This window comes from Haliaeetus leucocephalus, unplaced genomic scaffold, assembly GCF_000737465.1.
Source record: "Haliaeetus leucocephalus isolate CR32 unplaced genomic scaffold, Haliaeetus_leucocephalus-4.0 Scaffold162, whole genome shotgun sequence".
NCBI classification, from domain to species: Eukaryota; Metazoa; Chordata; class Aves; order Accipitriformes; family Accipitridae; genus Haliaeetus; species Haliaeetus leucocephalus.
In genome coordinates, this window is record NW_010972598.1 from 477,504 (window position 1) to 489,788 (window position 12,285).

General features: G+C 37.7%; 1 protein-coding gene across 1 annotated transcript in view; it reads left to right on the forward strand.

The window, feature by feature from the left end:
• Positions 1-12,285, forward strand: part of SMYD3 (SET and MYND domain containing 3) — a 385,869-nt gene that overhangs the window by 323,945 nt on the left and 49,639 nt on the right. Inside the window, exon 9 of the mRNA XM_010562938.1 lies at positions 9,062-9,149. Within this exon, the coding sequence (XP_010561240.1) occupies positions 9,062-9,149 (88 nt within the window). The remainder of the gene's footprint in view (positions 1-9,061; positions 9,150-12,285) is intronic.

The following is a 12,285-nucleotide window of genomic DNA, read 5'->3' on the forward strand; positions in this document are numbered from 1 at the left end:
AGCTGCAATGGGAATTTTGCAGTCAGATCTATGCTCCTGAAATTAGGAGGTTTTTAAAGGCAGTGCTGTCACAGGCACAAAACTTGGCCCTGTTGCTCATGGAATAAACCACAACTTCCATTGTCTTGACTGAGAGCAGGCATTGGGGTCTTGGACCTGCAAAGTGCTGATCATCCCCAATGGCCCAAGCTGTGTGTGGCACAAGGATTTTGTAAAACAGTACAAGATAAAGGGCAATGAAGAGAACTAGGATAGCCCTTGTGGAATTATGACTCCCTTTTCACCAAAAGGAGTAGTATTTAAGGGACCTAGTTTAAAAATAAATATAGAACTTGTTTTGGTCAGCAACCAGAATGACCAACACTTAATTGAAAGGACTTCAGAATGTGTTAAATACATGTGCCTTTCATTTGAAGAGTCTGCAGGTCCAGGCAAGATGCTGTGATGAAGTTTAGCTGCCTAGCCCTGTGTATTGTTTATATTTTGACAGATCTCTTTAGATACTTTCGCTTTCTTGCTAAATAGCCTAGCATCCTTGTATGCTGCTTTTTGAGAGAGGAGATACTGTCTGTAATGTTATTTGCTTAGGTTTTTATCACACAGAGTGCATGTAAAACAGAAAAGCTTTAATAATAACACTTGATCTGTGAGCATTATTGGTCTTTATTAAGTTCAGTTGGGCTGTGATGTTCGAGAATAATGAAAGCTTTGAGCTTTTTTGGTGTCTTTTCTCTTACTACAGGAATTTATGCATATGCACTCTAAATATATACACACTCTAAAGATTGTTCTGACAACACACTTAAACATTAAATCACCATAATCATCAGTTATATATAATGCTTACCAAACAGTTTCAGAGTGTGTCCATAATAACCCTGTTTCTACAGTACCCAGCATTTTCATGAATGAATTGGAAGTAATTGCAAAATCATTGCCAGTAAAATTCGTGGATGACAAAGACCGAGAGAATAATAAACATTTATGAGGACAGGTAAATAATACAGAGTAACTGGAATTGCTTGGTCAATTAGACCTATTGAAATAAAATGTGCCACTACTGCAGAGGTAGAACACATGTTCCACATCTGAAATGGAGATCTACAGCTATGATTTATTTCACCAAATCTCAGACAGCTACAGTGTAAATGTTGGCATCTGAGCTAGTTACTCTAGAGTTCCTTTATGGAGAAAATGGAGAAAAATGGACACATTTTGACTGTTATTCATCTGACATATTTTAGAAGCCCGCTTTAGGATAATACAAATTACACCGTGATAGTGCCTCTTTTTCTCTGTCAAATAGAAGGGTAGCCCAAATGTCACTATTTGGTCAGATGAATGTCAGCATGGGTATCTGAATAGAAATGGAGAACACTGTGTTCTCCTCTGGAAAAGAAGGCTAATGTGACCCTTGAATCTACAAGCAGGGGAGTCAGTAGGAAGAGGGGTGTCAATTTGCTTCCCTATAAAACATTTATGAGATTGCCTCTGTAACATACAATATAGATGCAGTGATCTTTGAAAAGGCTGTTTGAAAATGTGTATGTCTAAAAAAATCACAGAAATTAATAGCTGAGGTGGGATTGCAGTGGGTAAGAATGGAGCATGATTCTGACAGAAATGCAATTGCTATTTTTGGTGTGCAGAATTGTGAGCCTGACAGATACTGGACTTGCAACTGGAGAGGTTGAGAACTGTTGGTCTGTTTGCTCCTCTCTCACTTTATAGTTTAAGACTTCATTAAATCTAAGATGTTGTTGGGGTAAACTTATCTTGATCCCATTTAATTTTGTTAAATTAAACTGACTTCTTAAAATGGACTTGCTGATCTTAATTTTCTCTTTATTAAAAGCATCTCATTTTAATAAATTTCCCACAGTTGGTTTTGATGTCTCTCTTTAAATTTCCAAGTAAATATTGTAATGTTGTAACTAAATTGGATAATGTTAAGGGAAGGCTATTCATACTACCATGTGAAGGTGCTTGGGGTTTTGCCCTAATAGTACACAGTGTCTGGGGAAACCTTCATCTTGATTTGAACGCCTAAGTAGAGCATTTAAACATGAATGGTGTGAACAACGGTTAAATTTTCCAATACCTATACAATTTAGAGTATTACTAGCCTGTGCAGTTCTTATGCACTTCCAGACAGCAGAGTCAGTAATCCATGAAGAGCTGATATCGATTATGTGAGGTAATGCAGCCTGCCTAATACTGAGCAATGTACTGCACAGCTGCAATATGGCATCCAACTGCAATGTGTCTTATTTTTTTTTCAGAATTCAAAAATAAAAAGTACAAATTCAATTTGTTCAGAAGTCAGGTTCACCCCCTCCCAATAGCCTCACAGGGAATACAACATTGTTTTTGTCTGCAGGCAGAATAGCTTTGGAATTGCCATGTGTCCCATCCACCCTCTTCAGAGCCTTATGACAGAAAACACAAGGTCTTCTGACAGCTCAGGTTCTGATGAGGACAACCTTATGCAGGTTGGAAAGGACAGTTGAATTGGCATTTATGGAGCTGACATTATTTTTCATGGGGCAGGACAGGGGAGCTTTCGAAACTTCAGAAATCACATGTAAATCTTGAATCATGACAGGACTCTATGCACAGATCATTTCATGTACTCGTAGTTCTTAACAAAGTACATTCACAAGAGTGAAGGTCAGTGAAATCCTCAAATGAAGCTGCAAACTTATATAAACCACAGCCCTTATAAGAGATGAGGGAGGGGTCTTTGATTCTGAGTTTAAACTTCATCCAGTATATAAATATAAATTCAGCTCAGGTTCCAGTGTGGAGTCAAACTCTAGTACCTCAGTTTGCTTCACAAGAGCCTGTGCTTCCCACTGAGTATACATTTCTCTTCAGCTATACAGTCCTCTATCACAAACTGCTGTCCCCTCACAAAACTATGGCTTCAACTTGAGCAGAAATTATCTGCAGAAATGAGAAAGACTGAAAACATTTTATAAGAGATGACCTCAGATATTTTGGGAAACCGCTCGACTGTGCTTTCTCTTGCTGTGCCTGTACCTGCATGCCCCTGTGATTGCCCGGCAGGCCCTCATACCCTGTTTGCCATGAAGCACTGAAGTCACAAATTCAGTTTAGCTGCAGTATAGCAGCTTCCATATCACATTTTCTCACTGACATTTTTAAATAGAATCAGAAATAGAAAATCGTTATGTATGCTTTCAGAGCGTAATGTATCAGAGATCTGTTTTAAAATGTCGTGTCCTAATTTAAATATGTCTGGGTTCTTCTGACACCTTCTTCAAACAAAACTCAAGAAAACTACTCTACGTTGCCACTTAAATTTTTAGAAATGAAGCAAATCATAAGCTATGGTCAGCAATTTATATGAAATGTTCAGATATTTGAGGTATCTGTAGCTTTTAAATTGTTAAACTATTACAGTCCAGAAAACTTCCTTTTTAAAGATATTTTTAAAGCTTCCACAAACAGACAACAAAAACAGAATTATATGCTGCTGTCTCACAGGATTATCATTATATAGTCATAGATTTTGTGTCCGGAAGGAACTATTATGATTATTTAGTGTGATTTTTCTGTCTTGCAAAAATATCATACCCAATAATATTTCACATTAAACTCCTGATTTGTGTTGGAACTATGGTTTATAGGCTTTTACCATTGTAAAACTGATATTTGCTGGTGCGTACATTAGACTCTTGTATACCACTTATGTATTTAGAAGAGAAGATACTGGTCATGGAAAACTTTATACCTTGGTTTTTTTACTCCTCTCAGGGCAGCCTGGCACTCCAATACTCCCTACAAAGCTTTGCTCATTTCTGCCTATGTGGCACTGGATACCTGAACACTGGAAATAGGCACATAATGAAGATGCCCTTGGACCTACTTCTTGTAGGAGGAGGGCTGGGAAAGAGAAAAAGAGGTGTAGGACTTACTGTTCGGAGTTTCCTGTCTCCACTTCTCCCTTCTGTGGAGGGAGGTGCAGAGTGCTTCATGGTTCCTGTCCATGGCAAATCTCTGGCTTGTTTCTCTGCCTCCATCTCCAAGAAGGAGAAAGATGAACTTTGTTGAGAGGATGGAAGATCCATGTCCTATTTCTATCCTGTAGCCAAAGTGTGAAAGGAGGACTAGCCCTTAATCAACCTTTTCAATGTTCAGGAGGTTTTCAGAGGTGCAGTGCATTACAGATGAGCAATGTTGGGACTGTGGGAGTGCATTTGGGCAGAGGGGGCAATGACGCTGACTGGTTGGCATATGCTTGCTTTGGTAAGAGAGATACCTTCTCTTAGAGGACATGCTGTCCATGTCGGAATCTTTTGATGCTCAGGATTTTAAATGTTGGGATAGCAAAGAACAGTGACTGCTAACATTGCATGTAAAAGCCGTGGCGCTTGAAATGACTATATAGGGAGCGCTTTTAGGAGGTATCATAAACAGAAGAGTAGTCAGGGCAGGAGGAGTGGTGTAAAGGAACAGGAAGGAAAGAGAAACATGTATCTGTACTTTGAAGATTATACTCCTTTCTAAGGAAAGTTCAGTTAAGGATGGGATGTGTTCAGGGCACTAGAATAGCAGAAAAGAGTGGGAGAGAGCCAATTCTTATAAACAACGTGGGAGCAAGGGAATAGGAGGGAAAGGAACAGGTGAACATTTTCAAATGCTTATTTCTGTGGTGGCTGATGTCTGTAATTGTTTCAGGAGACTGTGCTTCTGTAATAAATCTTCCTATCACTTAAAGCCAGAACTCCAAAGCATTTTACATTCAATTACTATGCAAACAGATTATAATCCTCATCAGATACCCTCTGGTTTTCTTATTTCTCTCTCTTTTGTTATAGATTTCTTACAAATGGTTATAGCTTCATTTTTGCAAGTGTCGCTAATGGAATGTAAACTGTGGAAAACTGTGTAATATTTAAAACAAATATTGACATTTAGTGGTGTATTGTGTACCACAGACTACTTTTATAAGCATTTATAGGATGCACTGGGCAGAGCTGATCATGTCCATACTCAGGCTCCTGAAACAGATTGCAATGAGTATCTTCAAATTTAAAAGTCTGGAGAATAATTGGATATAAAAGCTGGAAGTATTCTGAAAGAAAAACAGCAGCTAATTTGTTTTGATCTACAAGCTGTAGAAATTATGATGTTCAAGCAAATATTAAAAAAAAAAATCTTGTTCTTTAATCCATTATACAGCAAAATTATTGTGAAATTTAGGGGAAGAAAGATGGTTCTTTATGGCAGGAAAATGTTGCTTTACAGAATATTTTGCATTTGCCCATTTTGAAGAGCCAAATAGATTTCAAGAGTAGAATTTTGTCTGGTTGAATTATGTAGGTGAGCCTTTGTGTTTTATGTACCCTATCTAAATTAAAGAAGATATGAAGGTACACAGTGTCCTTCCTTCAAGAGGTGTCAGGTGTGAAGAGTTTAGCTTATAGCTTGTTTTACTAGAAGAACCAAATGTAACTGGAAATTGTTCCATCTAAAGGATTAGAAGCAGTCTAAGCAGTCAGGGATAGGTAGTCCAAGGGATAGGTATTCCATGGAGATTTCCAGAAAGCTTCAGTGTTAAATGACAAATCCCCAGGTGTGTTTTATCAAGAAAGCTGTAGCAGCACCTGCCATGGTATTGGAAGAATGGAGAAATGGAATTGAAATGTTGCTGTTGCAACTTAACTCACCTTTTAATGAAAAGTTTCCCCTGCACATGCTTGGAGTAAGTGGAAAGCAGGTGCTGGAACCATCTTCCATCTGAAATAATTGCTCAAAATAAGTCACAGGATCAATTTTGTCTTTCCTTGCACCCTAGATTGTGGGTTCATCTAGCACATCCAGTGATGCTTCTGCCTCCAATGGGTTGTACCTATGTTATTAAGAGTATCGCAAGGTTGTGTTCTTGTCATGGAAAAGGGTGAGTTGCAGCTGTCTTTTCTGCTTTCCCCATGAGCCTTCCAAGACTTGTACTCTCATTTTTCTTCAGCACACTTCTGTGTGTGAAAGCTGAATTGTAAAGCATGCCAGTTTCAGCCACCATAAGGTTGTCATGCATTTTTGTGACTAGATTATCTAGTCTAATTATTTTTAGACCAAGACACAAATTGTTCTGAAGAACAAACTCTTATGTTTAGCATCAATGTGAGAAATAAGGAAAATAATTAGGCACAACTCACTAACTCTTCCTTCTTTTTCAAAAGCCTCTTCCTTTTCTTCAGCTAGGGTTCTCCTTTTCTACAGATGAAAAAAGCCTGTCCTCCTTTATTGTTGGCAGCCCTGCACACCTGAAGGTTTAACTGGGAACATGTTCTGAAAAGAGATGCTTTGAATGCATATTACTCTGTGGAAAGCTAAATGAAATGTCCCATACCTGTTACTGCCATGCTCTTAGATTAAATTAAACAGTTCAGCGTAACTATTAATCACTTCAATTATTTCAATAATTCCAACTCCAAGGCAGCTTTGTATTTTTAGGTGGCTTAGGCATATCACATGGCCATGACTTTCAAGGCATTGTCCAAGGGAGAGAAACAACTTGCTTGGAAACAGCTTATTAGGCGGGAAGGCAGAAGTGTTCTCAGTGAGAAGCCCTCCTGGTTGTTTTGCAGCCCCTGCTTAGCTGCCTGTTTGAAAGCAGGCTCTGGGCCTTGAACTGGAGTGTTTAGGAAAGGACAGGACTTCTTTGGTGTATGGCAATCTGGTGAAGAACAGTAGAGGTGTAAAAGGCCCAGTTAGCCAGCTCTTTGCTTGTTCTTACGTCAGCCAATCCTCAAAATGCCTCATCTTAAGAACACAGAAAACTTCTCATTGAAACCTGTGACTTAAATCCTTCCCAGAGCTGGGCATCCTGCCCAGCTCCCTCCATCCTGAAGTGTCTTACAAAAGGGATGAAGACCATGAATCCAGAGAGGGCTGGGAGATTTTTGGTCCAATAGACACTCCCTATTGTCTACTTGGATATGAAGCCAGTGTTGACTTAACCCTATGCACTAGTGTAAAGGTTAGAGGAAATCCCAACCTTGCACTGTTTTGAGTTGTTAATGAAATGCTAGAAGACAATGGAAAGCAATGCAAAAGACTGCACAAGAAAGAGAAAGATTAATCCTGTGTCAATGAACACTTTAACCTGATTCATCCATCAGTCCCACTGTGTGCAAAGTGAGCCCTAATGATGCATCAGTCATTGGCCTGTAACTTGGTATATAGTTGTGGGGTTTTTTTCTTTCACTTATAAATCTGTCTTAATTCCCATGTTTCTGAGGTTTTAGTTGGAAGGCTTACAGCACGTTACAGAAATACTGAGAATTATGCTTGGGCCAGTGGGAAAAGATATCTTAAAAGAATTTTTCTTTTTCAGTAGCTCCATAAACCTAAAATTTCACAGACATCATCATTAGTATCTTACAGGCCAGATTTATTTATTAGATCAATCAGTGAGCAGTGCTTGATCTACAAAGATGTTTTAGAGAGAGATTGTTACAGGTTAGCAGGCTGTGTTCAGAAATTGATGTAGTCTCATAAAAACTGGTAGAGGTTACATTGAAGCTAACAGATTCAGCCTAAGTCTGTTGCAAAGCTGTAAGAGGGCTGGGTATGTACATTAACTGTACTGATAAAATTTCTACAGTATTAGCTTGTTTGTCCTAACATTCACCTTATGCCTTCTGGTGGCAAATTCAGCTATGCACAAAATTATTTCCAGGTGATCTTTTTGATCAGAGAACTGATTGTAGGGGAAGTAGATGTGCAAAATGCAATGAGCTCAGGCTTCCCTCCTTGTAAGGCCCTACAGAATGGTGGGGCAGCTGAGACCAGTCTTGATTTAATCTTGATTTAAGCATCCCAGGAATACGCAGAGGTCTGCTGTTTGACGGAGCAGATGGAAAGACAAAACTGCAAATTAAATGTGAAAGTGAGTGCTGGTGCTCACTGTAAATATTTTCTCTTCTGACTTTATGGTAAATAAGAAGCAGTGGAATAAAAAAATTATGCAGTTCTAGACAGATACAGATTACAGGCTTTTTAATAGAGGTACTCCTGTGGTGCCCAGTGAGCATCTGTTGGTTACAAAGTGCTTGGTTAGATTTTCACACACTTTCTCTGTTCATCTCCAGGTCTCTACCCCTGCTGAAGGCTGATTTTTTTAGAACTGTTTTTAAAATATTCTTGCAAGAATTTGCACTTACAAAACTCTTTTGTGAGTAGCAGGGCCTTTTATAAGGAGAGGGAGATAATGAACTGCAGCGTCTTAAAGGCCAGATTTTTAAAGGTATTTAAGTGCTTATAGCAATGGAAATTGAATATCTAGATGCTTTTGGAAGTCCCTCAAGATGCTTAACTGTGTCTGTAGATGCTTTAATAAATTTGTTCCAAGTGGTTTGCCTAAGGTGCAGTTAGTCACTGCTAGAGAGTTGAAAAGGGAAACTTTCTCTTACTGCTGTAGCCATTAATCATTTTTTGCCTTCTTTATGACAAAGCGATGGGAAAATATAGCTGTTTATAGAATCTGATGGAATAGGGAAGAAATAGCGATGAATTATAAAAGAAAACAGAAGTTCAGCTTTGTCTGAGTAGTAGACTTGTCCTGTAAGTTCATGCTTACAACTGTGATGGATGAAGGTAGCCTCCCACTGTTTGCAAAGTCTCTATAATCACCACATGGCTAATCAAAATTATTTGCTAAATCCTTTCTACAGTGTGGTTGAGGGTCTGTGAAGTATTAGGTAGCAGGTCTTTGAGAGAATTTGATCTTCTCAATGCATTTTAATAGTAAAAATCACATGCTATTATTTCTCTTTTCTGGTTGATCATAGTTCTTGTTGCAAATGTTTCCAAGTTTGTATTCTTTTTTTTATATCACCTCATTTACTTACAAACACAGGGTGAGTAAGAATGCCAAGTGAAATGATTTTTTGTGTATTTATAAAAAATAGTGATACAATCCCCACAAGTAGCTTTTGTCAGTGTAATCTTTTTGCCCTGTTCTTCATCATTACTGCATATTATCAGTTTACTGTTTTTCTCATCAGATGCTTTTGTTTCCATCAACCAGGATGCTGAGAAATTGGCCGGTGAAGAGCATGCCTGGAAAGAAGTCAAAGATGCTGTAAATGAAGTGAGATATCCAAAATCAAAAGAAGGTATCCTTTCAGTGACAGGCTACAGTCTGTCATGCAGTTGTGAAAACAATCCAGAGAGCTCCTTAGTATGCAGTTCATCTTTTGCTATTTATTTCCTAAAGGTTTACATTTTTATGCTGTTTAAAATGTATTTTTAATTCATCTGATTTTTAAACTGTGTAATATTCTTAATCATATTAATAATAATAGAGTCTCTGATTACTCGGACCGGAACTGCTTCATGGCAAGGATAGTAGGTGCCTAGGATGTGAAGGGATATTTTGGCTCAGATTTAGACTTCTGCCGTCACAGCCCACCACTTCATATAAATCCACTTCTAAATGAAATAAAGCTTAATCTGAAGTGTTGCTAAATTCTTTGTTCCATTACTTCCATTGTGAACATTTCCAGGTTCTCATTCTTTGCACAGCAATGACAATAACAAGGACATAATTACAGTCAGGTTCACTGCAAACATTATAGAATCATTATAATAAGTTATGATAGTATTATATAATAATAATTGATAATTACGCAAATTGAATGAGATTATCTTGCGCTAATAAACACAACTGGAGCCTAATGGCCATCATGTAGATATTCAATCCAATTTAAAAAATTAGTGAACAGCAACAACCAAGAAAAGATGAGCATAAGAGAGGTGGAGATTTTTACTAGAAGACTATGAGTATATTGATCCCGTTCTCATCTTAGTCTATTCATTGAAATTTCACTGACTGTGAATTTAGCCTATTGTAGCAAGATGCCTTACCATTTTCAGAAACATGGGCTTTCTCTGGAGCTAGAGAGAATTAAATCTTCCAGTACTCCTTTTCAGCAGCATAAAAACCAAGTTTGCATAGTGATATTCCAGACTGGAAATAAGTGATCACAATTTTTATTGTAACAAAAAAAACCCCAAACCCCAGCTGAGTTTGTTTCTTTCTAATCCAGAGAGATGAGTTTGTTAGCAAAAGATAAACACTCAACTCATCTAACTTTAATGTTCATATAGTTCCTAGTTTGTCTTAAGTTCCTTTGTAGTCACTGGATTGAGACAGACAATACTGAAATAGATCTTCAGGCATCCAGTTATACTTCAGGGCCCATGTTTTAACCTGAAAGTTAAATTATAGATATGCAACATGCAGTTGCAATCATTTTTACACCAAAAATATGGAGCCAGAATACTGGTGCTATTTAATGTTCCTGTATTTAACTGCAGGAAAAATTACACCTACTGAATTTTGCTGGGGTCTTTAATTAAGATTACTGGTTTAACTGATATTTAAAAATTAATCAAACACATTGTAGTAAAAAGTATCAGGACTGGTTGAAAAAATATGTCCTTGTTGTCTGTTCAGCTTCTGTTCTCAGACGTGGGCTATTTGAAATGTGTCATCTTTCCTTCCATCGCACCACAATACTAGTGCTACTTGGCATGCAATGGTGAGTGTAGCACCTGAAGAGAGGGCTTGATGTTTGTCCACTTGCCAAGAATGAATAGAAAACCTTCCTTGCTGACTGAGGCACATAGTAATTAGTTTCTGCAAATGTAGTTTGTTTAGCAAATTAAACCAACAGTTCCTACAGTTGAGAAAGTTAGTGACTTCCAAAATCTGAGCTACTGATTATAACTGATACAGTGTTGTAATGCTAAATCTGCAGTTAGAGAACTTGAAACAGTACGTGTGAGTGAACTGTGTCAGACCCAAATTCCAGTTTAAGCAAACAAATTGAGATACTGAAGCCCAGTGCAAGGGGATTAGTGTGGAGAAAAGGATTCCTCTGCATCTCAGGCCGCACAACAGTAGCAGAGCTGCTTAAGGGCTGCTCCTCTAGTCTTGGGCAGATACAGGACAACCAGGTTCTCTTCTTTCTTGTTGCAGCTGATTGTGGGTTTTCTAGTTTGCCATTTACATACCTGACAGTTTGGTCCCAACAGGTTTTGCAATATAGCACATCTGCTATTAGATGCTAGTGAGTGAACAAAGCAGTATAATAAGAAGTAAAAGCAGACAGACTAATACTATGCATCAGCTAAAATGGTAATCTTTCAAGAATGTCAGTGGTTTGTACTTTCTACAAGAATTGTATCAAGTGGAAATAATATCCCTCATTCTTCTGTTTGTCTGTCCTTAATCAGTTGTAAAGAATACATGGATGTTTGCCAGAGATAAAAAGGTTAAGGTGCAATTTTATAATAACACATTCCTTCCCTTATATGGTTCTTTCAATCCAAGGGCAGGAGAGCAATTCACAAATAATTAGTTTAGCCTTGTAACAGACATGCTATAAATCCTGGCCTGGCCACACAGTGGTCACATTCTTAAATTTAAGTATGTAAATATTCCCATGTTCATGAAGGACTAATTACTTCATCACAGAGTTATCATTGTACACTTAAATCCATTGCTGGATTGAGGTGGATAGTATTCTCAGTAATGTCATGAAGAAAACTGCTGAACTTCCTTGAGCTGATTGTATGAAAAGGACTGTGATACAAACAATGTTATTACTTCTCTTACTATAAGTCTAATTTATTATTATTATTATTATTATTATTATTTTATTTGTTCTTACTACTGTGTATGGTATCTTTTTGGTGTTTAGACTGCTTGCATTCTGGGACTCCCATAAAGTCCCAGATGACAGTACTTATATAAAATCTGGGAGTATTGGTATTCAGCTTAGGTGTGGTCAGAGAGAGAAGAATCTGGTCCATAGAGAAGTCATACCAGTGTAGAATGTAATGAAAATAAGTGTTTTGTGGTAAGGAATATCCAGCTAAAGTGAATGCAAACCCCATCTTACTCTTCCTCTCTTCCAAACACACAAAAATCTTCTTGTAGCATCAGAGGTAAAAATCTTCTCTACTGCCAAGATCCTTAATCCTGAACTACAGTCAGACATCAGAACTGCGATGCTTTTCTTTCTCATGCATGAAACGTGCAGCTGTACGTGAAAAAAACAATGCTCTTTACAACTGTTTCAAGGAGAAAAAAAATTATTAATTGCATGAAAAGGTTCTAATTTCATGAGAATTCTAAACCAAATCTTGGTTTATAAGTATGTGTCATTATTTTAATATGTAAAAAATTAATTTTCTTTTTTTAGTTGCTGAGACATTTTGTTAAGACACATTTCCATGGGTTCT